At 39.2% G+C, this 22,849-nt stretch overlaps 1 protein-coding gene across 1 annotated transcript; it reads left to right on the forward strand.

Moving 5' to 3' along the window:
* Positions 1,871-6,004, forward strand: LOC109706606 (histone deacetylase HDT1-like). Its single transcript, XM_020227549.1, has 10 exons — positions 1,871-2,038; positions 2,260-2,330; positions 2,513-2,733; positions 2,854-2,870; positions 2,967-3,014; positions 4,548-4,744; positions 4,976-5,062; positions 5,166-5,253; positions 5,446-5,578; positions 5,685-6,004. Exons 1-10 carry the CDS (start codon positions 2,026-2,028, stop codon positions 5,746-5,748), a joined length of 939 nt encoding a protein of 312 aa, XP_020083138.1. The 5' UTR covers positions 1,871-2,025; the 3' UTR covers positions 5,749-6,004.

Here is a 22,849-nt window from a genome sequence, read left to right on the forward strand (position 1 = left end):
CATACAGTTAGAATATACAATAGCTTATCTTACCCCCCAATTTGGGCAACGGTAGAATCGACGTCCTTGGCTTGTTGGCTGCTTCGATACCCATATTCTACAAGATCTTCCGCAGTCGCACACAGGAATTTGTGTGTCAGGAGTTGATGCAGATCTCTCACTTAGATGGCTCTTATGGCTAGAAGTGAGGCAAATAAGAGAAAAAAAAAAGCTAGTAGATGGAGAAGTAAGCTTGACTTATTTTTGAGCCATGGATGTGCTTTTATAATGTTAGAAAAGAAGGTTACCGTTGAAATGACCGTTGGAGGGTAAATAGGAAACGAATTTGATATTTTAAGGGCAAATAAGAAAAGTATTGGCTACATGGAGGGCATAAAAGAAAAGTAGGTTACGGTACGAGGGTATATTGGAATGGGCAAAATGGTAATTTTGCAGGGATAACGGCAACTGTTAGCACCTAACTGACGGAATTTAACTGCAGGGGTAAATTAGAAAGAACTTGGAACATAAAAAAGGCATTTTCAATATTAGCCTTCTGATAGGGGTAAATAAAAAAATCAGAAACTTTTTAGGGGTATATAGGCAATTGCCCCAAAAATAAATATCTGAACTGAAAAAATCAAATTGATGACGAAATACAAAATAATCTTTAATGCTTAGGGACTCAATTGAAATCTCCTCGATGAAAGTTATGATCTCAAATGTTGAAATAACACTGGTAGTCCCTAACCTTCGCATCAATTTTTATTTCAGTTCCCAACCTTTTTTTTGCAATTAAGTCCTTAGTCTCTTAATTTTATTACAATTACGTCTCAAACGTTAAAAAAATGATTAAAATTAACGGAATCGCCACATTAACGTCTATTTGGCATTCTTTTGCATGTCACTTTAGGTCCCTAAACTTTGCACATTTTTCATTTCAGTCCCTAAAAATAAAAATTTTAAAATTTAAATTTAAATTCAAAAATAATATTACAATTAAAATTTTAAAATGACAACAAATTAGAATTTTTGAATTTGAATTTAAAGCTGAATTAAAATTTTGAATTGAAATTCAAATTTTAAATTTAAATTTTTAATTGAATTTAAAATTTGAATTCAAACTTAAAATTTTGATTTTGATTTTGATATTTCAATTTACATTTAAAATGAAAGTTTTGATACCGAAATTTAAATTTAAAATTTGAATTTAAATTTAAAATCATATTCAAAATTTTGATTTTAAATTTTAAATTTGAATTCAAAATTTAAATTTGAATTTAACATTTGATTTCAATTATAAATTTGAATTTAAACTTTGAATTCAAATTAACATTTTGAATTTGAAATTTCAAATCGAAGTTTGAAATTAAATTAGAATTTACAATTCCAAATGTGAATTTGAATTTAAAATTAAATACAAAATCGAAATTTCAATTCCAATTTAAATTTGAATCCAAAATCAAAATTTAAATTTAAAATTTTAAATCTTAAATTAAATTTTTTTTTGAATTTATAAATTTAATGGGTCAATTACACCATTGGTCCTCAACCTTTGTATCGTTTTTCAATTTGGTCCCAAACCTTTTTTTTTTTGCAATCCGTTGACACGACACCTCCTAGGCGCTGATATGATGCTGACGTGGTAGTTTACGTCAATTTTAACAGCTATCTAACTGCTGGGACTTAATTGAAATGGAATCAAGAGATTAGGGACTTGATTGCCATGAAAAAAAAGTTGGGGACCAAATTAATAAATAGTGTAAACGTTAGGGACCATTGGTGTAATTAACCCGTTGAAATAAAGAATTTGGCGACCAATCCGAATATTACTCAAAGTTTAGGGACCATTAGCGTAGTTTACCCTATTTTCTGGTGCTCTTTAAAGGGCGGCCAGAGCCCAAACCCTAGAGAAGGCCTAAACCTCCCCGCAGCTTTTCGCCACGCACCGGAGCGCTTCCTCTTCCCCTTTCTCTTTCTTGGTCGCCGCTCTCCGCTCTCCGCTCGCCGCCGCGTAATTTTTCTTCCCCTCTAATCCAGTTGGTGATGGAGTTCTGGGGTAAGTCCTCTCCTTGTTTTCTTCTTCTTCTTCCTCTTTTTTCGCATCTCCTGCTATCACTCCTCCGGTGTTTCTTTTGTGTTATTTGATCTATCACTCAATGTCGCAATAGTTTCTATCATACGTTTTTCTTCTCTATTTGATTCCCCGTTTCATCTCCTCTTCCTCTTCCTCTTTCTCTTCCTCTTGTTGTTTTCTATTATTTTCTCTTTCTTCTTCAGGCGTTGAAGTTAAACCCGGAGAGACCGTCAAGTGCGACCCCGGAGACGACAAATATTTGCATCTTTCGCAGGTCTTTGATTTTTTTTTCTTTTTTAATTTTTTACCGAGTTGTTTTTTTTTTTTTTTTTTTTTTTTTTTTTTTTTTTTTTTTTTTTTTTTTTTTTTTTCAAAAGTGCTGTGTTCTAGCAGAGCATTTTAGCTGGTGCATCTATACTAATTATTATTATTATTGCCGTATTAAATGATATTCAGGCGTCACTAGGGGAAACTAAGAAGGACAGGGCATCTGAGAGCGTTCCGATCTATGTGAAGTTCAACGATCAAAAGCTGGTCCTGGGAACCCTGTCCACAGACAAAGTCCCTCAAATTTCTTATGATTTAGTCTTTGAGAAAGAGTTCGAACTCTCTAACAGTTCCAAGAACGCCAGCGTCTACTTCCTTGGCTACAAAACTGTTCTTGGCGACGATGAGGAATATCCTTTCAATTTTATGAAATTTTGAATTCCTGCTGTTTTGTTCTTTTTTTTGAACTTTTTTTGAACTGCTTGCCTCTCAGTTGATTTCCTTGACTCCATTCTTTTGTCCTCCTCCAAGCCTTCTGATTTCGGAGGTAACTTCGCTTTGTTATTAAGTGTTTTTTAATTTGCCAAGCAGGACTGTTGTTTCATCATCTGATTCTCTGCCGTTTCTTTCTTCTTGCTTTCAGATACTGATTCTGAAGATGAAGACATTCCTCTAGGCCTGAGCTCAAATGGTACTTTATATTGAAAATAATAATGGTTTAATCGTCTAAGTTTGTCGTATTGTTCATACAGGTACATAATGCGTAAACCGATTGCTTAAGTTTACACTAGTGGTTGTAGAAGTGTGTGAGTTGTAAGAAACTTGCTTGCTGAGCACTAGTCTAAGCAACTTGCTTGCACATATGCACATATCCAGAATTTCATTGAAAGTACTAGATTTCTTTAGATAAGAATTGGGGGGTGTTTAGCCTAGATTTTGGAAAGTAATTTTTAGGGCCAGAAGTGATTTTTTTTTTTCTTTAATAGAACGTTTGGCAACCTCTCTTTTTTAAAATATGATTATGATTCTTACTTTTCTGATTATTGAGGCCCAAAACTGGAGGCAATTAAAACCTGCATCTTAAAATATGATTCTAATTTTGAACTCAAAATTTTAAAATTTTAAATTCAAATTATAAATTTAAAACAGATTTTAAATTTTAAATTTTCAGGTTTTAAGTTTCTAATTTCAGGTTTCAGTGTTTGGGATTTTGGGTTTTGGGGTTTTGGGGTTCAAGTTTCACGTTTCTGGGTTTTCGTATTTTGGGTTTCAAATTTCAAGTAAATTTAAATATACAATTTTGAAATCGAATTTTAAATTTTAAAATTTTTAAGTTTTTCAAATAAATTTAGATATTAAGTTTTAAATTTCAAATTCAATATTAAATTTTAAATTTCAAATTCTAATTTAAAAAAAAAATTAATTAAAATTTGATATTTAGGGTAAAATTAAAAATTTCAAACATGTTTAAATTTCTAAACTTCACATTCAAAATTTAAATATATGGTTTTAAACTTTTAAATTTTAAATTTCAAATTTTGTATTTTGGTCAGATTTTAAATTGAATGTTTTAAAATTTTAAAGTCAAATTTAAATTTTAAATTAAAATTTTAAAATAAAATTTAGCAAAACAGATATTATTTGCAACGAAGAAAATTTTGCCACATATTTTTATCAAAGTTCTTTAGAAAAATCACTTTTCTATTGCACCCAATCAAACACTCCGCACCCTTTAACCAAAATTTATTTTTCAAATCAAAATCAATTTTGCAGAAATCGCTTTTTCAGAATTTAGGCCAAATAGTCTCTTAATTAGAGAACTGAATTCTCCCAAATTAATTCAAAACTTATGCAAAATAGGAAGAATGACCGCTGTCACTAATTTCAACAAATTTTAGTAAAATTTTTTGTTTAGTGGAAAACAATTCTTTTGAATATGGAAAATCAAAATTCCCCAAATTGTGCTTTTGTTGTCATTTTGATCATTGATCTGATGAATAGTAGTTGAAAAAAAGAATTTGGAAAGAAACTCTAAACTTGTTTGGTTGAAGAAACTAGTCTACAGAAAAGGTGCTTCGAGCTGTGCTGTTGCACAGCGGTTGTGTCATGCGATACTTGGTTGGCATAGTACGAGGGCCATGTTGATTTGCTCTTAATTCCTAGGTTGCGAGGTGGCTTTTATTGGTAGAATATAAAGCTGGAATTGTTTCTTTTGATTTTTAAGGGAAACCCATGGTAAAGGAGGAAGAGGTGAAGCCTGCAGCAGCTAAGAATAATACTGCAAAGGCTGATGCCTCGGCTGCAAAGACCAAGGTCAAGATAGAGGAACCAAACAAGGCTAGTAGTAAACAGGAAGCAGATGATGAGGATGACGATGACGAGTCTGAAGAAGATGCATCCGATGACGAGGATGGCGATGAGGTATTTGTTAAATAGGAAGAAGAAAAGGCTCATGTATTTACCCTTTTTTCTGTTTTGTAATATTTGTGTAGATTTGCGAAGTATTTGTAGTTACCAGTTGACACTTTCCAAGTAATATACTGCTTAAGTTGATGGTTATGATGTGGAAATCATTCTTTTGACAAGCATTACCTAGGGGTGGGCTTTCCTGGGGCTATGCATCTCTAAATATGCTAGTATTTTTGTTTGCAGGACATGCTCGAGGGAGAGGAGGATAGCGATGATGAGGATGATAGTGATAGCTCCGATGAAGAAGAGGAGGAAACGACCCCTAAAAAGGTCTGATTCCCATCGGGCTTCTTATTTCATACCTACCCTTTGATCTTTATTTATTTTCAAGCATTATTCTGCATTTATATTTTTTAATGATCTTTTATTATAGGCCGAAAGCAAGAAGAGACCTGCCGAGCCTGCTTCGAAGTCGGGGAAAAAAGCAAAGCTGGCGTCCCCAGCGGTGGGCCAAAAAACAGGTTCTTATCTACTTTGTTCTTTATTTGAATGAAGCTGCTTCTTCAGTAATATGAGCATTCAGTCTTAATATTCTGCCACTATTGTGGAGTCTGTCATGGGGTAATTTAGTTTCATCACATGCCGTTTTATATCCTCTTGTGCTAAATACATAGCAGATGGGTGAAACTCATATATTAAAAATATACGAGCAGGTGGTGATGGTAAGGTAGGTGGGCATGTTGCGACTCCACATCCGGCCAAACTAGTTGGAAAGACGCCTGCGAGCAATAAGCAGCAGCAGACTCCGAAATCTGTTGGTTCGGTCACTTGCAAGTCATGCTCCAAGTACGTCTCCGGCCTCCTCTCTCTCTAGCCTTCCTGTTCTCTTTCGTATTACATGAATTAGTGGAAGTTTTGGCAATGCCATATCAACTGCTCTCTTGTATCGCAGGAAATTCAACAGTGAGAATGCTCTTCAAGCTCACACGAAAGCGAAGCATAGCGCCGGCAAGTAAGTTGGAAGGAATAGAACGTGAGGAATTCTAGAAGCAAGTGGTTATGGCTGTGGAAGTGAGATTACTGAGTCGAAGTTGTCATCGTTACGCGTTATTCTTCTTTTTGGCTTTTTCGTTTTTTCCCTACTATAATCGTTGCTGAACTGTTGCGCACTTACTTTTAAAGACTCGTCTTAATTATTTAGGTCAGTGTCTATTAGCTTCAATTAAAGAAAATGATTTTGTGCCGTCATTCTGTTATCGATTTTCTGTAGTATCTCTGAAGCGCTCAACTGTTGGGCTGTATTAATTGCTTGCTAAGCCAGGAGAGGTGAATCTTTTAAGGCGTTAGGAGTTTTGGTTTTGTAGAAGGATAGCTATGGTACTGTTTTATCAAAAGTAATTCTTTGGAGAAGGATTGCTATGGTACTATTTTATCGAAGCTAATTCTTTGGAGAAGCGATGAAATTGGTGGGCAGCTGCTGTTTGCTGTTGATTGTGGTTTAGGATACAGAGGTCACTATAATCTACATGTGGAAAGCAGTTGATAGTTTTTAACGCATGAAGTTTTGCGGTTGCGGTGTCGTTTATGGTTTGTGGTTGGCATGGTCATCCGCGCGCCTTTGATGGGAGTTTTCGGCAGAAGCAGAGTAACCTCTGTTCTCTCTTGTTCTCTCTTCCTCCCGTCGGCTAATCCCCAAAGGCTGGGTTTTGATGATGAAGCCCTTTGGAAACCCCTTTGCCTGCAGCTCCATTCTGATCCAGCTGTGCTGTGGTGCCTTGCATTATCGCCCTTTAGTTGTTTGTGGAAATGCTAGTTTGGTCTCCTATCCTCCTTTGTCCCAAACCTCTAATAATAATATCGGTTTCTTAAAAGCTTTCATGTGGTTTATCGTACAATTTTCCTACTGATATTATGTTTTAAGGATTGATCGAATTTTTTATTTTGGAAAATTTGGAAGTTTATTGTTAGTCCATCATTTGTTTAATGAAATGTCAATTTCAGCCTCTCCTTTCCCAATTCCCGTTAAACGTCAATAATTTTAAGTTCAATTTTTCAGAGCTTTTGTGTCTTTGGATTCCAATAGTTGTGGATGTTTTCTAAGATTAGATTTTGAGTTCTGTTAGTGTTGTTGGCATATTATGATTTGGTGTATGGCGTGCCATACTGATAGATTTCATTTATAAATATACTTATTTGCAGATATATAATGGTACGAAATATTTATATTTTTGAATATTAATATATTTTAATTGTTTATTTATATTTTTATTAAATTTTTTTTTTGTATTTATTTTTGTAATCTATAAATCTATATGAAGCCATAATATTTTTGCCACATGACAGGTTATCTTTCATTTTCATAACTCAACTTTAAATCAAATCACCTTTTTCTCTTCTCAACACCCAACCCTTCACCTCCCCACTCCTGTAATTATATGCAAGATGCAATATTTAATTATATGCATCATATTAATATTCGTTAATCCACTTTCCTTCTCCATTAATCTCCCACTCCCTCTCTTTTGTAACTCTTTTGCATGCACCATAAATTTTTTTTTTGCCACGTGATATGTTAAAACTATAAATCAAACCACATTTTCCTCTTCTCAACGCCCAACCCTTCACCCCCCACTCTAATTACATACAAGGTGTAACATTTAAATGCATGCATTATATTAATATTCTATCAATTAGTGGGTTCTAGCTATAATTTTATTCTTTTAACAGTTGAATTTAGTCATGCAAATTGGTTGTACTTAATATGGTATATTTTCCTATATATCAATAAGATGTAAATAAATTTTATTAAAATTTTTAAATTTTGTTTCTATTATCTACCCGCTGCGTCGCGCGAGTCTCTATACTAGTTATTTATTAATTTTAGAGGGAAAAAAAAAGGTTTTTAAACCTTGCCATCTGCACTGCGTGGTAGGGTTTCAAAACCTTTTTCGAGAATGCTAGTTTCAAGAAAAGAGGGTGTAGTATCCCTGGTATTCTGCAGTTGTGAGATTTCAGCATCTGAAGCTCATCGACATATCTGGAGAGTGTCAAGACAAGTCCGAATCGTTTTGGCGTGAAATAGACGCAAAACGGATTCAGTGTGACGTGAGAGCAGGAATTTAGCATTTAAAATCTGCAAATTGCAGGTTTACTGCATTGCGTACCGGTACTACCCAGGGGCGTACCGGTTCCCCATCGTAATCCGCGAATTGCTGCTCTCGGGTTGCGAAGGCTGATGCAGGGTACCGGTACGGCATTGGCCTGGTACCGGTACTTCAGGGTAGGTAAGGGGCTGTTTGGTCTTTTGCTACCTCGTTGTTATCACCCTTATCCCCTACCTCTTCTTATACGTGTAGAGAGGTAGAGAAGGGATTTTTTTCTGCTGTGCTCTCTCTCTCTCTAGTCCTTGACCGTGAGCAAGGTGGAGACCTCGGATGGAATTCGGATCGACGTCGACGTTGCGCCGAGAAGCCGTCCGAGCGTGCGTACGTCGTTGTAGTACCGATTGGAGACCGGGCGAGCGCGTGGTTCCTCTTCTTCTAACTTCTCGCCGTCGTGGATTAGTATTTCGATGTGGGTTAATGTTTACCGAAATCGATGGATTTCCTCCTAAGCCGGAGTTGACAGCATGTGTATTTAGCTTCATATACCATGTTAGTAGCTCAATTCGTAGATTTGCATTGTTCTTAAATGAAATCTGAATTGGAGCTTTATATGCTAGTTTTATTATACATATTGAACTTGGATTTGACTTAGGAGAAAACTGTCGGTTCTACACTGTCATTTTCTGAAACTACCAGATTTAGCTTTAGGAGCTGTAGTTTGTTTGTATTGCCGCAGTTTGTAGGCAGTGGATATCCAGAATAGTGTAGAATGAATTTACGCTCGTGCTGGGATACCGAGTTTATTTTTATAGTAGTGTTTAGACCGTTCCGGATTGTTGGGTGCCGTTGTGGTTGACGGTGGACCTAGATTGCTGTTTTTGCATCAGATTGTGCCGAGGGTATGTTTATTATGGTTGTTAGACCAGTTAGACCCTTCTGCTTTAATTATAGCCTGTGAGAACCTGATTGAGCTCGTCAGAGACATGCTTGCATACTCGGTTGGGTAGCGCCCACGAGTGCCACTCCGGAGTCAGGCCTAGTGCTTTTGCGTTGATGTCGTTGCGTCCTGGTTGGACTTGTTCTCCACTGACGACCGAGCGTGGTGGTAGTTAGTGTAGTTTCGACAGGCGGGACGGGTGTGTTCACGGTCCCTAGTGAGATTGGGTCAGAGATTGCATCTTCTACAGATAGTTAGTGTTGAATCGTAATAGTATAGTGGCATATAGCTGTAGATTTGTTCCAGCTTCCTGTACTATTTTGAGTATACTTCTATAGACTTAGTGGGTGAGCCGTTGAGGTCAGTAGCGGTATCCACTGATGACTACTTCTTTTTCCAGTAGTTCTCACACCCAGTTGTTGAATCCTTTTTGCAGAGCCTTTTTCTTCCGCTGCTGCTGTTGCGGATACAGATCGTGGAAAGGAAATTGCGAGTTAGATCCCTTCTCGTTTTGCTGCTGATCTAGAGATTTACCAGCTACAGGTAGTGTTAGTTTTTGGTTCTTATACACATTGATGTTAGATCCTCGCTGGAGCGAGTGTTGTGTATCTGGAGACTATGTATGTATAAAGAATCTGATGTTATATATATATATATATATATGTTTTTCAGTTTAGCAGCTCTATACTACTAGTTGTATTTTTGTATGATTATAAGTACAGGTACAACTATCGCTTCATATACAGGAGAAATTCCTTTGTATACGGCAGATTTGTCAACGTGCCCGAGGAAACGATTAATCCGGGGCGTGACAGATTAAGTTGGTATCAGAGTTTAGCATTAGGTTGTTGGGACCTAGGAATCCTAAATTTGGCAAACCTTAGGAAGGCAAGACGCGAGAGGCGTGATTTATCGCGAAAGTCAGCGATTGAACTGTTTTAACTTCTCCTAGAGTGGAGTGAGTAATCGAAGGAGTGTCTGTTTCGGCCAAGAAAAATTATGTCGGCTGCAGAAGGCATAATTTTGAGGAGAAATAGGGTCCGCCTTCTAGACTTTCGCTTCATTGGGTCGAGAGTGATTGTGTTTTGTATCTGATCCTTATTTTGTTTTCTTACAGCTATGTATCGATGCCGAGGCCGACCGCCAACCCGGGATCGTGCCGCACCCCCTGAGATGCCGAAGCAGGCAGGGCTGAGTGCATCCTTGGATCTGAGAGAGCAGTTAGCTGCCCGGACGGAGACGACGAGACAGCGGGGACATTGTTATAGATGATGTGTGAGACATTAGCTCTGCAGCAGAGAACAACACCGAGAGTACCAGAGCAGTCAGCTCCACCCCCGACTACTCCTGAGGCCGCACCAGCCGTAGCTGTACCCCCACTAGCGATAGTTCCTACAGCGCGAGTTACATTCTTTGGAGAGGTGTCGCAGATGTCAGAGGCCGAGCAGGAGCAGATGACTGAAAGGTTTGCTCGTTTTCACCATTTTGATCCGCCAACCTTTGACGGTAGCTACACGGAGCCCTGAGTTGTAGAGGGCTGGGTGAGCGCGATGGAGAAGCTATTTGTGGATCTATTTATACTAGAGAGGGATCATGTACACTTGGGAGTGCACTGCTTGGCTGGGGATGCGCATTCTTGGTGGAGGAGGCTGAGGCGTGACCGAGGGTTGGTAGCATTGCAGATAAGGTGGGATGAGCTCTACGGAATGCTGTACGGGGCGTATTTCCTAAACAGCGTGAAGCAGAAACTTGAAGAGGATCTGAAGAAGCTGCAACAGGGGGAACGATCAGTTCAGGAGTACACCCGCGAGTTTACTCGGCTCCTGAACTATGTTTCATTTGTAGCGAGAGACGAGGCCTACCGAATATATCTGTTTGAGCGAGGCTTGAGGCCAGAGATCTTCAGGTTGGTATAGGCGCGGAGGTTGAGGACCTTGGATGCGTCTATTGAGCAGGCTCTATGGGTGGAGAGAGGTGATGTATCGATCCGCGAGCGGGCGCAGGTACAGGTGCCGGGGCAGAGTGAGGATAGGAAGCGCCCGGTTCCAGATGACGGAGGACAGTTGAGCAGCAGGCTTCCGCCGAGGCCTCCACGATCACGCTCCCAGGGTCGTGGGTCTTCGGGGCGTTAGCGTTCTCGGGGACCTCGTTAGCAGAGGCAGTCACAGGGGACGCCACAGTGTGTGATTTGTGGGGGACCGCACTGGCCTCGACAGTGTAAGTAGAGAGAGGGCCGATGCTATGGATGTGAACAGCCAGGGCATATGAGGGCAGCTTATCCCCGAGCAGCATCTACAGCACCATCGACGGCGTCAGCACAGCTGGCACCTCAGCAGTCTTACAGAGCAGCACCGAGTTACCGCCAGGAGGATAGAGCGTCTGTGCCGCTGCAGGGTGAGCGGTTACTGCAGGCCCCGAGTGGCAGGATTTATGCAGCCCAGGTGGAGGACTCTACGGCAGCCGACAAGGTGGTGGCAGGTATTATTTTGATTTCTGGTATTCGAGCTCGTACCTTATTTGATACTGATGCATTGCATTCTTTTGTTAGCCGAGCATTTGCATTGTTGCATGGTCTAGAGGTAGGGCCGTTGTTGCATGCACGAGAGGTGCAGATTCCCGACCATACTTTGCAGGTGGTAAAGTAATGTTGGTCATGTCCGGTGCAGTTGGGCTCGTGGATTATGCCTGTAGACCTGTTGGTCTTAGGGCAGCTGCAGGACTTTGATGTTGTGCTTGGCATAGATTGGTTGGCGCGGTACTATGCTACGATCGACTGTGGAGTGAGGATTGTGACGTTCCGCAAGGCAGGCCAGGAGGAGTTCACGTACAGAGGTTGCAGGAGTACGTTGTTTGCTACTTAGATTTCGTCGGCGAGGGCTCGACAGCTGATGAGTAGGTTGTATCGCTTTTCTGGCGACTGTTGTGGAGGTGCCTACGGCTGCGCAGGGACTCGAGGATATTCCTATAGTCCGCAAGTTTTCGGATGTTTTTCCCCCAGAGTTGACGACTATGCCGCCGGATAGAGAGATCGAGTTTGTGATTGATATAGTTTATGGAACTGCACCAATCTCGAAGGCACTCTACCGGATGACACTGACAGAGCTGAGAGAACTAAAGGCGCAGCTTCAGGATCTGATGGATAAGGGGTATGTGAGACCCAGTGTATCGCTTTGGGGAGCGCCGGTGTTATTTGTAAAGAAGAAGGATGGTTCATTCAGATTGTGTGTGGATTATCGAGAGCTGAATAAAGTGACCATTAAGAATAAGTTTTCTTTACCGTGCATCGATGATCTGTTTGATCAGCTGCAAGGATCTTGTGTCTTTTCGAATATTGATCTTTAGTTAGGTTACCACCAGTTGAGGGTGAGGGCCGAGGATGTTCCCAAGACGGCTTTTCGGACTCGGTACGAGCATTATGAGTTCACTGTGATGTATTTTGGATTGACGAATGCTCCTGCCGCATTTATGGATATGATGAATAGAGTATTCAAGCCATTATTGGATAGATTTGGAGTGATTTTCATTGATGATATCTTGATATACTCCCGTAGTGATGCCCAGCATGAGGAGCATTTGAGGATTGTGCTACAACTTCTGAGAGAGAAGAAGTTGTATGCTAAACTGAAGAAGTGTGAGTTCTGGCTTCAGAAAGTTTCTTTCTTGGGCCATGTGATTTCTACAGTTGGCGTAGCAGTGGACCCGAAGAAGATTAATGCTATTCGGGATTGGCCCAGACCGACGACGGTTACCGAGGTGAGGAGTTTCCTTGGATTGGCAGGATATTACCGTCGGTTTGTGGAAGGCTTTGCGAAGCTTTCCACTCCCCTCACTCGATTGACTTGAAAGGGAATTATGTTCATCTGGAGTGGGGATTGTCAGAGGAGCTTCGATGAGTTGAGACAGAGGTTGATGTCGACTCCTATCCTTGCCCTTCCGGTGATGGGGGAAGGATTTGTGATTTACAGTGATGCCTCGCAAAGTGGTTTGGGTTGTGTGCTGATGCAGTATAGTAGGGTAATTGCTTATGCTTTCCGGCAATTGAAGGATTACGAGAAGAATTACCCTGCGCATGATTTGGAGCTTGCCGCAGTGGTCTTTGCTTTGAAGTTGTGGCGATATTACTTTTATGGCGAACACTGCGAGATTTTCACGGATCATAAAAGTCTCAAGTATCTGTTTATCCAAAAGGAGTTGAACCTGAAGCAACGCCGGTGGTTGGAGTTGTTGAAGGACTATGATATTAGTATTCAGTATCACCCCGGCAAGGCAAATGTGGTGGCAGATGCGTTGAGCAGGAAGGCAGTGCAGAGCTTGAGCATGTTGATTACTCAGCAGAGGCCGTTACTTGAGGAGCTGTAGCGGTTGAGGCTCAAGATAGTGTCCCCTGGGTCTACTGCAAGACTGATGTCTATGGTCTTGCAGCCCACTCTGTTGGATAGGATCAGGGAGAAACAGAGTGGAGACCCTCATTTGGTGAGGATTCGAGAGCAGTTAGAGAGGGGACAGGCAGAGGCTTTTTTTTATGGACAGTTCGGGAGTACTGCGGTACAGGGACCGACTGTGTGTGCCTATGAATTCAGAGATCCGAGAGGAGATTTTGAGAGTCCATTACTCACCTTATATGGTTCACCCCGGTGGAATTAAGATGTATAAGGACTTGAAGACACACTTTTAGTAGAATGGAATGAAGAGAAAATTGGCAGATATGTAGCTCAATGTCTGACTTGCCAACAGGTAAAGGCAGAGCATTAGGTACCTGCTGGCAAGTTTCAGAGTCTGCTAGTGCCCGAATGGAAATGGGAACAGATCATGATGGACTTTGTCGTGGGGTTACCGAGAGCACAGGGTGGTTTCGATGCTATTTCGGTGATAGTGGACAGACTGACTAAGTCTGCTCACTTCTTACCAGTACGGACCACCTGGTCTAGGGAGAGGCTCGCTCAATTATATTTGGATGAGATTGTGAGATTGCATGGTGTGCCGATTTCGATAGTATCAGACCGAGACCCGAGATTTGTTTTGCATTTTTGGAGGAGTCTTCAGACAGCCTTGGGTACACAGTTATATTTCAGCACAGCATTTCACCCACAGACGGATGGTCAGTCAGAGAGAACCATTCAGACTCTGGAGGACATGCTGAGAGCATGTGTCCTGGACTTTGGAGGAGGGTGACATCGACATTTGAGACTGGCTGAGTTTGCGTACAACAACAGCTATCAAACAAGCATTCAGATGGCTTCGTTTGAAGCGTTGTATGGATGCAGGTGTCGATCCCCTTTGCATTGGAGTGATGTGGGTGAAAGGAAGACCATGGGGCCTGAGATTCTAATAGAGGTTGAGGAAAAGGTTAAAGCTGTACGACGACATCTTTTGACAGCACAGAGTCGGCAGAGGAGTTACGCCGATACCGGGAGACGAGACTTAGAGTTCTAGGTTGGAAATCATGTGTTTTTGAAAGTCTCATCGTCTAGATGGATACGCAGATTCGGAGTGCGTGGAAAGCTCAGTCCACGTTTTGTAGGCCCTTTTGAGATGTTGGAGCGAGTTGGACCAGTTTGTTGCAGGATTGCTCTACCCCCACGACTGGCCGATATTCATAATGTTTTCCATGTCTGGGCATTGAGGAGATACGTATTCGACCCCTCATACGTGATCGACTTCACTCCGCTAGAGCTTGGCGAGGATTTGAGATATGAGGTACGACCGGTGCGAATTTTGGTTCGTGAGACGAAAGAATTACGCAGACGGGTCATTCCTTATGTAAAAATACAGTGGAGTCATCACGAAGAGCGTGAGGCGACGTAGGAGCCGGAGATGGTGATGCAGGAATCCTACCCTTACTTATTCAATGCTTAGGATTAGGTATGCGTTAAGTTTCAAGGACGAAACTTTTTGTAGTAGGGGAGGATGTACTGTCACGCTCCGAGACCGCTACCAATTTGGTCCGGTTCGGGCACGTCGAATAGACGCTGAACGGACAGTACCTCCCCTGTCCGCCCAAGGCTCACAACAAGAATGTGTACAAGAATACGTGTTGTAGTTGCTTTATTACTTATGCAGTTCATGCTAAGTAGAGATATCATGATAGAATAGTACTCATGGTTATATACTTGTTCATTATTTCGCTTTCGTTTATACTTGTACTGACCCTCTTTTGTAGCTTTTGGGCCTAGTGGCGCATTTCACTGAAGTCAGTAATTGCCCACTGGGAACTATTATTTAATAGTTCTCACGCCCTCTGTTTTATGGTTTTATTTCAGAGCCTTCGGCACCGGCGGAGGCACGGGATCGCGGCAAGGGAGTCGCGCAGCTAGTTAGCGGGAAACTACTTTTGAGCTTAGGTGGTTTACTCTTTCTTTTATTGTATTAGGGAGAGAGAGAGATTTTGAGTACCATGTATAGAGAGACCACCTATGTACTTGTTTAGCTTTTGTATTGGGATTCCTATTGTTTTCACTTTATGTTTTTACTTAGTGGATTTACTTTTACATTCCTTACCCTTATTGTAGCTTCTAGATATAACTTGCTCTGATGCTTCTAGATGTTCTTTTTATTGCTTTATTTATCGTTTTGCTTAGACGCCTTATATGTTTTAGACATATGGCGGGTCTGGGTACGCGCCGGGTGGGCTTTCGCTGGGTCCCGGGGCATGACACCGGTCCCTCTGCCCGAAAATTGCCCAGTCCTGGCAGTGCACAGGTTGCTTAGTTGAGGGGCTTTTCTGGATATTGTTACTTGAGCGGGGTTATTTGGCCTTTTCACTCCCTCTCTTCCTCATTTCTCTCCATCACACTCTCTCTTACACTCTAGAAAGAGAAGAAGAAGGAAAAGGAAGGAGGAGAAGAAGGAGGAGAGGAAGGAGAGCAAGCCAAGAGGACCTTGGACATCTTCCTTTCCCTCTTTTCTCACCATTGGAGGCTTGGAGTTTGTTGTTGGAGCTTTGTGGGGAAAGGACCTTCAACCCTAGAGCACTTTGAGCTTGGTTTGGAGCTTCTCTTGAGGTTGGTAGCATGTATTCCTCATTTGATGCATGTTTTTCTAGATTTTGTTAGATGAAACCCTAGAAATGAGATTTAGGGTTTATTTTTGGGGCTTTTTAATTATAAGCTTTTGGAGCTCTATTGATTGATTTAGAACCTTGGTATAGGTTGTTTTGGAAGGGATTTGGCTTCCATTTGAAATTTTTTAGAGGATTTCTACGCTATAGGTGAGTTTTCTCCACCTTAGCTAGAGTTGGTTAATGTTTGAGCTTTGGGATGTTCGTAAGGTTCGTTTAACTCTTGTTCCTACATCTTTAGGGTGTTAGGAGACTAGTGGGCACCTTTGTCGGAGCAAACGAAGGATCGCAAGAGTTGTGGTGGGCTTGGCTTCATGAAATCAGGGCAAAACGGCCCCTATGTGTATTATACTTGTCGTAACGTCAATTTGATTGCATATTCATGCTAAATGGAATTTATGTAAATTTTAGAACACTTAAAATGCATGTGTTATGTATAATAGAAATTTCACTCTATATAGTGGAGCTATATGTGTAGGCTGCATGCATGTGGAAGTGTTTATCTTTGCGAGTTGATTACATGTCTCGTGCGAGGAAAATGATCAGAATTATGTATTCATGAATATAATTATCATGTTTTGACTTAGTGAACAAAAGTGTCATGAAGGGGCACATGAACCAGCAAACTGGAAAACTGCAATATAGAGATATAGTGATAGGCTATTGACATCTACTAGGCCCTTGAGACATTTGATACGTTCCATGTTTTAGACATGATGACTTGAGACTTCAGACCTGAGACTTGAGACGGATCTTACGCTTGCTTGCCATTGTGCTCATTCACACATGCTTGTGAAGGCTGCTCCCTACAAGCCGGCACTCCGGAGATGGCCATCGCGATACATATTCACCGTGCGGGATTGGGCGCCGAAGTGGATTGCCGTGGGCAAGGCTCATTTTTAGAGTGGGGCTGTTGACTACCACGGGACCATTAGGCTCGGCACCGGCCAGACAGCCTACGGGTGGGTCTACAGGTCAGACAGCCTTCGGGCGGGTCTTCCAAGATTTAACTTTAAATAGTTAACATGATAAGTGAACATTGACTAGAATAGTAAACAATGACATTTTACTACTACATTGTGGATATTATGGTGATTGTATACTCGTGCATTTTCATGATAAAATAGCTTTCTTACTTATGCAATTCCGTGCTAAGTAGAGACCTCATGTGGTAGCAAGTACTCATGTTTATTTACTTGTCGTATATATCGCTTTTGTTTATACTCGTACTTACCCTTTTTGTAGCTTTTGGGCCTAGTGGAGCTTTTCACTGAAGTCAGTAATTGCCCATTGGGAACTATTAATTAATAGTTCTCACGCCCTCTATTTTATGGTTTTATTTCAGAGCCTTCGGCACCGGCGGAGGCATGGGATCGCAGCAAGGGTGTTGCCTAGCTAGATAGCGGGGAGCTGCTTGCTCTTAGGTAGTTACTCTTTTTTTGTGTTTTGGAGAGAGAGATTTTTGTATCATGTATAGAGACCACCTATGTACTCTTTTAGCGCTTGTTTTGGGATATCTATTGTATTACTTATGACTTTTATTTAGTGGTTTTGGCTTCTTTCACCTATTCTTGCTGTAGAAATCTAGATGTACTTCGCTCTGATACTCCTAGATGTTCTTCTCTCATTACTTTATTTATCGCTTTGTTGTAGACGCCTTGTATATTTTAGACATTTGGCGGGTCTGGACACGCGCCTGGCGGGCTTTCGCTGGGCCCCGGGGCGTGGCAGGTTGGCAATTCACCTCAAGTGTACTGGTACAACCATCAAGGTGTACCGGTACAAATCCTGTACCGGTACAACCATCAAGGCTGTACCGGTACACAGCCTGACTGAGGCTAACCCGAGAGCAGGACCAACAATCCACCCTTTTGGATTTTGGTACTAAGTTTCAAACCTCAATTCTCGGGATATGAGCCATAGGTCGGAACACTGTCAACGACCCTCCAGAATATCTGGAAAAACTCATAACACTCATCAAACACTCGAACCTCGTAATTTGCAAAGGTCCAGTGTGTTACATTCTCTTCCCTCCATTGGGGTGTGTGTGTGTGGTGGGCTGAGGAAGAAGAAGAAAGGGGAGAAAACCCTTTTTAAAGTCAAACCCCCACCACAATATTACAAGAATGCCACTCTACGCTGGGCACTTTTCGGGCATGGGGTCTGGACTTTGGCCCTAGGGTCTGGACCCCGTAGGTCCAGAAAAACTGCAAATTTCAGCCTTTTTCAATTTCGCTCCGTTTTGCTTCGTTTTCGCTCCCAGGGTCCCCGATGCATTTCTAATCATTCCGAGAACCCCGAAACACATTTTCGAGCGCGTTTAGATCAACGTTTCATCCACGCTTCGCCGGATTAGGCCAAAGTTAAACATAGCTACTCGAGTTCCGTTTCTGCGTCCAACTCGCACCGAAAACAATCGGATGCACCCGAACTTCACCGAAACTACTCCAAGAAAAGCTTTCCAAACTAATATACACCGTAACTTCATAACTATAGAAGTTCGGTATGTTATAGTGCTTTTAACATTCTAACCACCCATCAAAATTGATGGATGGTTTGGAAGTTAGGAGCATGATGGCTGTTGTACTCTTAATAGCACAGTAGCCCTACTCTCTCTCTCTATATATATATAAAAAGAGAGGGAGAGAGAGAAAGAGAGAGAGTTGAGCTGGAATACTATCGGTAGCAAATGGGCTCTGTTGCCACCCATTTGTTTTCAATAATGGAGCCCCCAAATCGATGATCAGTACAATTGAACATGATTTATATCATTTGATGCATGTAGAAACCAAATTTCATGCTTTTCTGATATTGTTCTCTTGTCCATCAAGTAGGCATAAAAATGAATGACTGAAAATGCATATCCTTTAAAAACTGATGATAGGAGTTTGGCAATCAAGATCAAGAGTATAGATCTTATTTCAAATAGTTCAAAGAATTTTCTAATAAAAATCCAATTGATTTGGATATCTTTATACTGTTAAACGAGAAAATATCTCATATCGGCTATTAAAAGTACAGATTTTAAAACCCTTTAATTATTAGGGCAATGATGTTGAAAAATTTTGAAACTTGATTTCTACATACTTCAAGTGGTATAGATCATGTTCAATGGTGCCGATCGTTGATTTGGAGGCTCCATTATCGAAAACAATTAGGTGGCAACGGAGCCCGTTTGCTATCAATAGCATTCCAGCTCATCTCTCTCTCTCTCTCTCTCTCTCTCTCTCTCTCTATATATATATATATATATATAAAAAGAGAGAGAGAGAGAGAGAGAGAGAGAGCGAGAGTTGAGCTAGAATACTCTCAAAAGCACCATGAAGGTGGTGCTTTTGAGTTTTTAGCCATTGGATGGAGAGATGTGAGGTTGAGATGATGGTGGTAAATGGTGGTAGGTGGTGGTAGGTGGAATAGTGTTTGATCCAAGGGCTATTAGTAATCAAGAGTTAGTCTTACAAAAGTCTTATTTCGAACATAGTCATTTTTAAAACGTAAGATCTGAATATCAATTGGTTAGGTTCTGTACTTCTTTAATTATTAGAACTAGCTAGTGTCTAACTCAATTTATAATATACAGGGATAATGACTTTGAGATCCTCGCCAGGTAGTGGAGGAGGGTGGACACTATCACTTTAGTCTGCACTACACTTCAGATTAGCCGTATTTTTTTCTTCGATTGCCTATTGGGGGAAATTTTTACTTATCGATATTTTGAGTCCCATCGTGTTTAGGGAGTCCTCCTGATTTAGACCTTGAACGAAGTCTGGTTGCTCGTTAACTCTCGTTCCTAACTCATTGAAGGGTTTTCTTCAAGAAGAACTCTCTCTCTGCGCACTTTTTTGATTCTCATGTTACCTAGTTGCCATTTCCGAAAGCGCTTTGATTCGAAAATGACCATTACAACTTGTTTATTTTACTGCAGATTTTCGAAACTATTTACTGACTCGATTATCAAATTTATACACATAGGATTGTGTTCGAAAATGATAGAAGTCCATTCAAATCAGTATGAAATTTTGATACAAAATTATTCAGCCTCACTCTCATCTACAACAGATGCTTAAGTATTTTATTCCGATGATCAGCAGTTCAATTTTGCTGCTATTCACATTTGTTTAATGGATATTTTTAATTTTTCAGCCCGTTTAAAATAATTGATTTTGAGTTCATTTCGATTGCTAGGTAAATGATATCGCAAAAAATCGTAAAATTTATTTTCATAGAAACTCAATACGCTAGATCAAGTTTAACGAGCCGATCGTCCATTCAGAAGCTCCAGATCATCGAAAATGGCCCTCACGGAGCCGTGCTCCTGACGAAGCACTAGCAGCGCCTGTATATATATATATATATATATATATATATTATTATAATCTTATTTAATCTATTATCATATATATAGTGATATCAAATTAGGTGGTAATCTATTAAATAGTTAAAACATTCTTTTGCCTATCAGATTTTTACGATTTTAAAAACCCTTGACTGTTCAAAAATCTCTGGCGTAGCAAAATTAACAGGGGTTATTAAGCATGATATAATAGATCACTTTCGGTCTTGAGAAATCTCGAAAGAGTATTTAAGCTTATATTGGAAGTGTTCACTTATCGCCTCGTCTTCGACGTGGTCTCCACTGGGTGAACATATAGCTTATTTAATCCATCTTGAGAGTCTTAGGAAATAAATGTAAAGAAGTTTGTTTGATGTTCCAAGGCTAAAAGAACTTACGGTATCACAATGTCGATTATTGCTACCACACTAGATTATCAGCAAAATGACGTGCACGGCTAACATAATAATATAGTAGGATTTAATACATAAAAAAGTTTTCATATGTAATTTTATAACCACAAAAAATTTTCTAATTAATCTTTATTAATTATTAAAACAAAATAAAAAAAAGCCCATAATAGGTGGTACAAATTTCATTATAACTTTTCAGAAAACAGGATGGAAAATAAAATGGGAAAGTCCGGCAAATAAAAATATGGACAATTAATCTATTAGGGGTGATATTAAAGTACACAAGCTAAGGGAGAAAAATAAATTTTGGACTAGAAAGTAAATATGTCAATTAATGCAAACTTTCATGATGCTCTGATTAATCTAAACATAGGAATTCGTAGGCAAAATAATTTACATTTTACATTATTGATGGTGCGAAATAGTAGTATAACTAAATATTGATATGAAAAATTTAGCAAATGACTATTAATTATTATAAGCGATATTTAATGAGGTACAACTAAATTTCATATTTTGAACAAATTAGAATAAGCAGGGCATATATTATGTTTTACGCTACTATCGTTTTAATTCAAAAATTATTATGGATGATTGTTTTCAAGAAATATAAAGAAAAAAAATTTGTTGCCGATGAGAGTAGAAGGAGAGTTACAATGGATGTAAGTGACGTCAGACAGGCATCAGGGGAAAAAAAATAATAGATATGAAATATAGAAATATAATTCTTACCAAGAAATTACATTAGGGGCTTTATGCAAAAACACAATGAATAGGATTTAAATAATATGTTTTACTATTTTTAATTTAGTTATTTAATAATCTTGTCAAAAACAGCAAATCTAATTGACAGAACGTGTTTCTTCATTAATACGATAATTTTATTTTTTAAATAATTAATTAATTGCCATACGGAACTTCTGAGTCTTTTGCGACATTTTTTTTATCTGGATATTGTTATAATACGATTTCAATAATTCGACAACAGGGATTCTTCGAATGAATATGTCGCAAACACTAATTTTAAATAATTAGATTACTCTACCAACGTGCGATTTTGAGTTGTCATGTTATCTGACCATATACGCAATTTCTGGTTTAGTTTCGATGTTTATATATATCCTGATACTTACTCAGACATTTGTAGTCTTGAACGTTAGATTATTGGTCGGAACCAATAGAGTATTTAACATATTATTTAAATTAATTTTCATCCTTATTATTTTTAACATATTATACTGCCACATATGTATTTGAGTTTAGACCTTTTTTTTTCGCAACTAACATTTCAAATAATTCGCAACAGATTATTGCTTATTATCGCAACAATAATTTTAAATAATTAATTATCTGCCAATACGAAATTTGAGTTTGCAACAGATTATTTCCACCGCGAAAAAATAATTCGCCAATAATTTTAAATAATTAATTAAACCAATAATTTCAAATAATTCGTAACCAAATATCTATATTTGAGTTTGACACGTGGCAAGCATATAGAAAGTCACGTGTCAGCTTCTCACATAGGGTTCATTAAGGGTTCTACTTTTATATATAGTAATAGATAATAGATAGTAGCCCAGTCCAACTCTCTCTCTCTCTCTCTCTCTCTCTCTCTCTCTCTCTCTCTCTCTCTATATATATATATATATATATATATATATATATATAATTAGGCTACTATTATCTATAGTACCGGAGCTTCGATACTATAGTTTTGTTTTCGATCTTAGGGTGTCCAAATTAACGATCCACACCGTTAAATATGATCTATGGTATATGAAGTTTTTAGGAATAAAATTTTAGTTTTTTTTGACATTGTTAACTTAGTAAATAAATTATGTCAAAATGGACGGTGGAAATTGAATAATCTTTAAAATTTGAGTATAGGGCTTTTAAATTCAAGATCAAAAATGTTAAACTTAATCTAGATATTTTAAAGTATTTTCTATCAAAATTTGAAGAAATTTAGATTCTTCTACACCGTTAAACTTCAAACTCGCTATAGTAGCCATTGAAAATTGACAATTTTGAAATGGTTTGATCATAAAGTAAATTATGTCAAAAAAAATATAAAATCCTAGATTTGTTTTAACGGTGTGGATCGTTGATTTGAACACCCTAAAATCGAAAACGGGACTATAGTACCGGAGCTCCGGTACTATAGATAATATAGGAGACTAGCTCTATATATATATATATATATATATATATATATATATATATATATATATATATATATATAGAGTCCCGCTATGGTGCTTGTAAAAGTA

The sequence above is a fragment of the Ananas comosus genome, linkage group 2, assembly GCF_001540865.1.
Source record: "Ananas comosus cultivar F153 linkage group 2, ASM154086v1, whole genome shotgun sequence".
Taxonomy (NCBI): Eukaryota; Viridiplantae; Streptophyta; class Magnoliopsida; order Poales; family Bromeliaceae; genus Ananas; species Ananas comosus.

Excerpts from the sequence above, each read along its gene's own strand:
- LOC109706606 (XM_020227549.1), top strand. Across the intron at positions 4,745-4,975 it reads ATGACGAGGATGGCGATGAG|GACATGCTCGAGGGAGAGGA; the intron begins GTATTTGTTAAA and ends TTTTGTTTGCAG. Across the intron at positions 5,254-5,445 it reads AGCGGTGGGCCAAAAAACAG|GTGGTGATGGTAAGGTAGGT; the intron begins GTTCTTATCTAC and ends ATATACGAGCAG.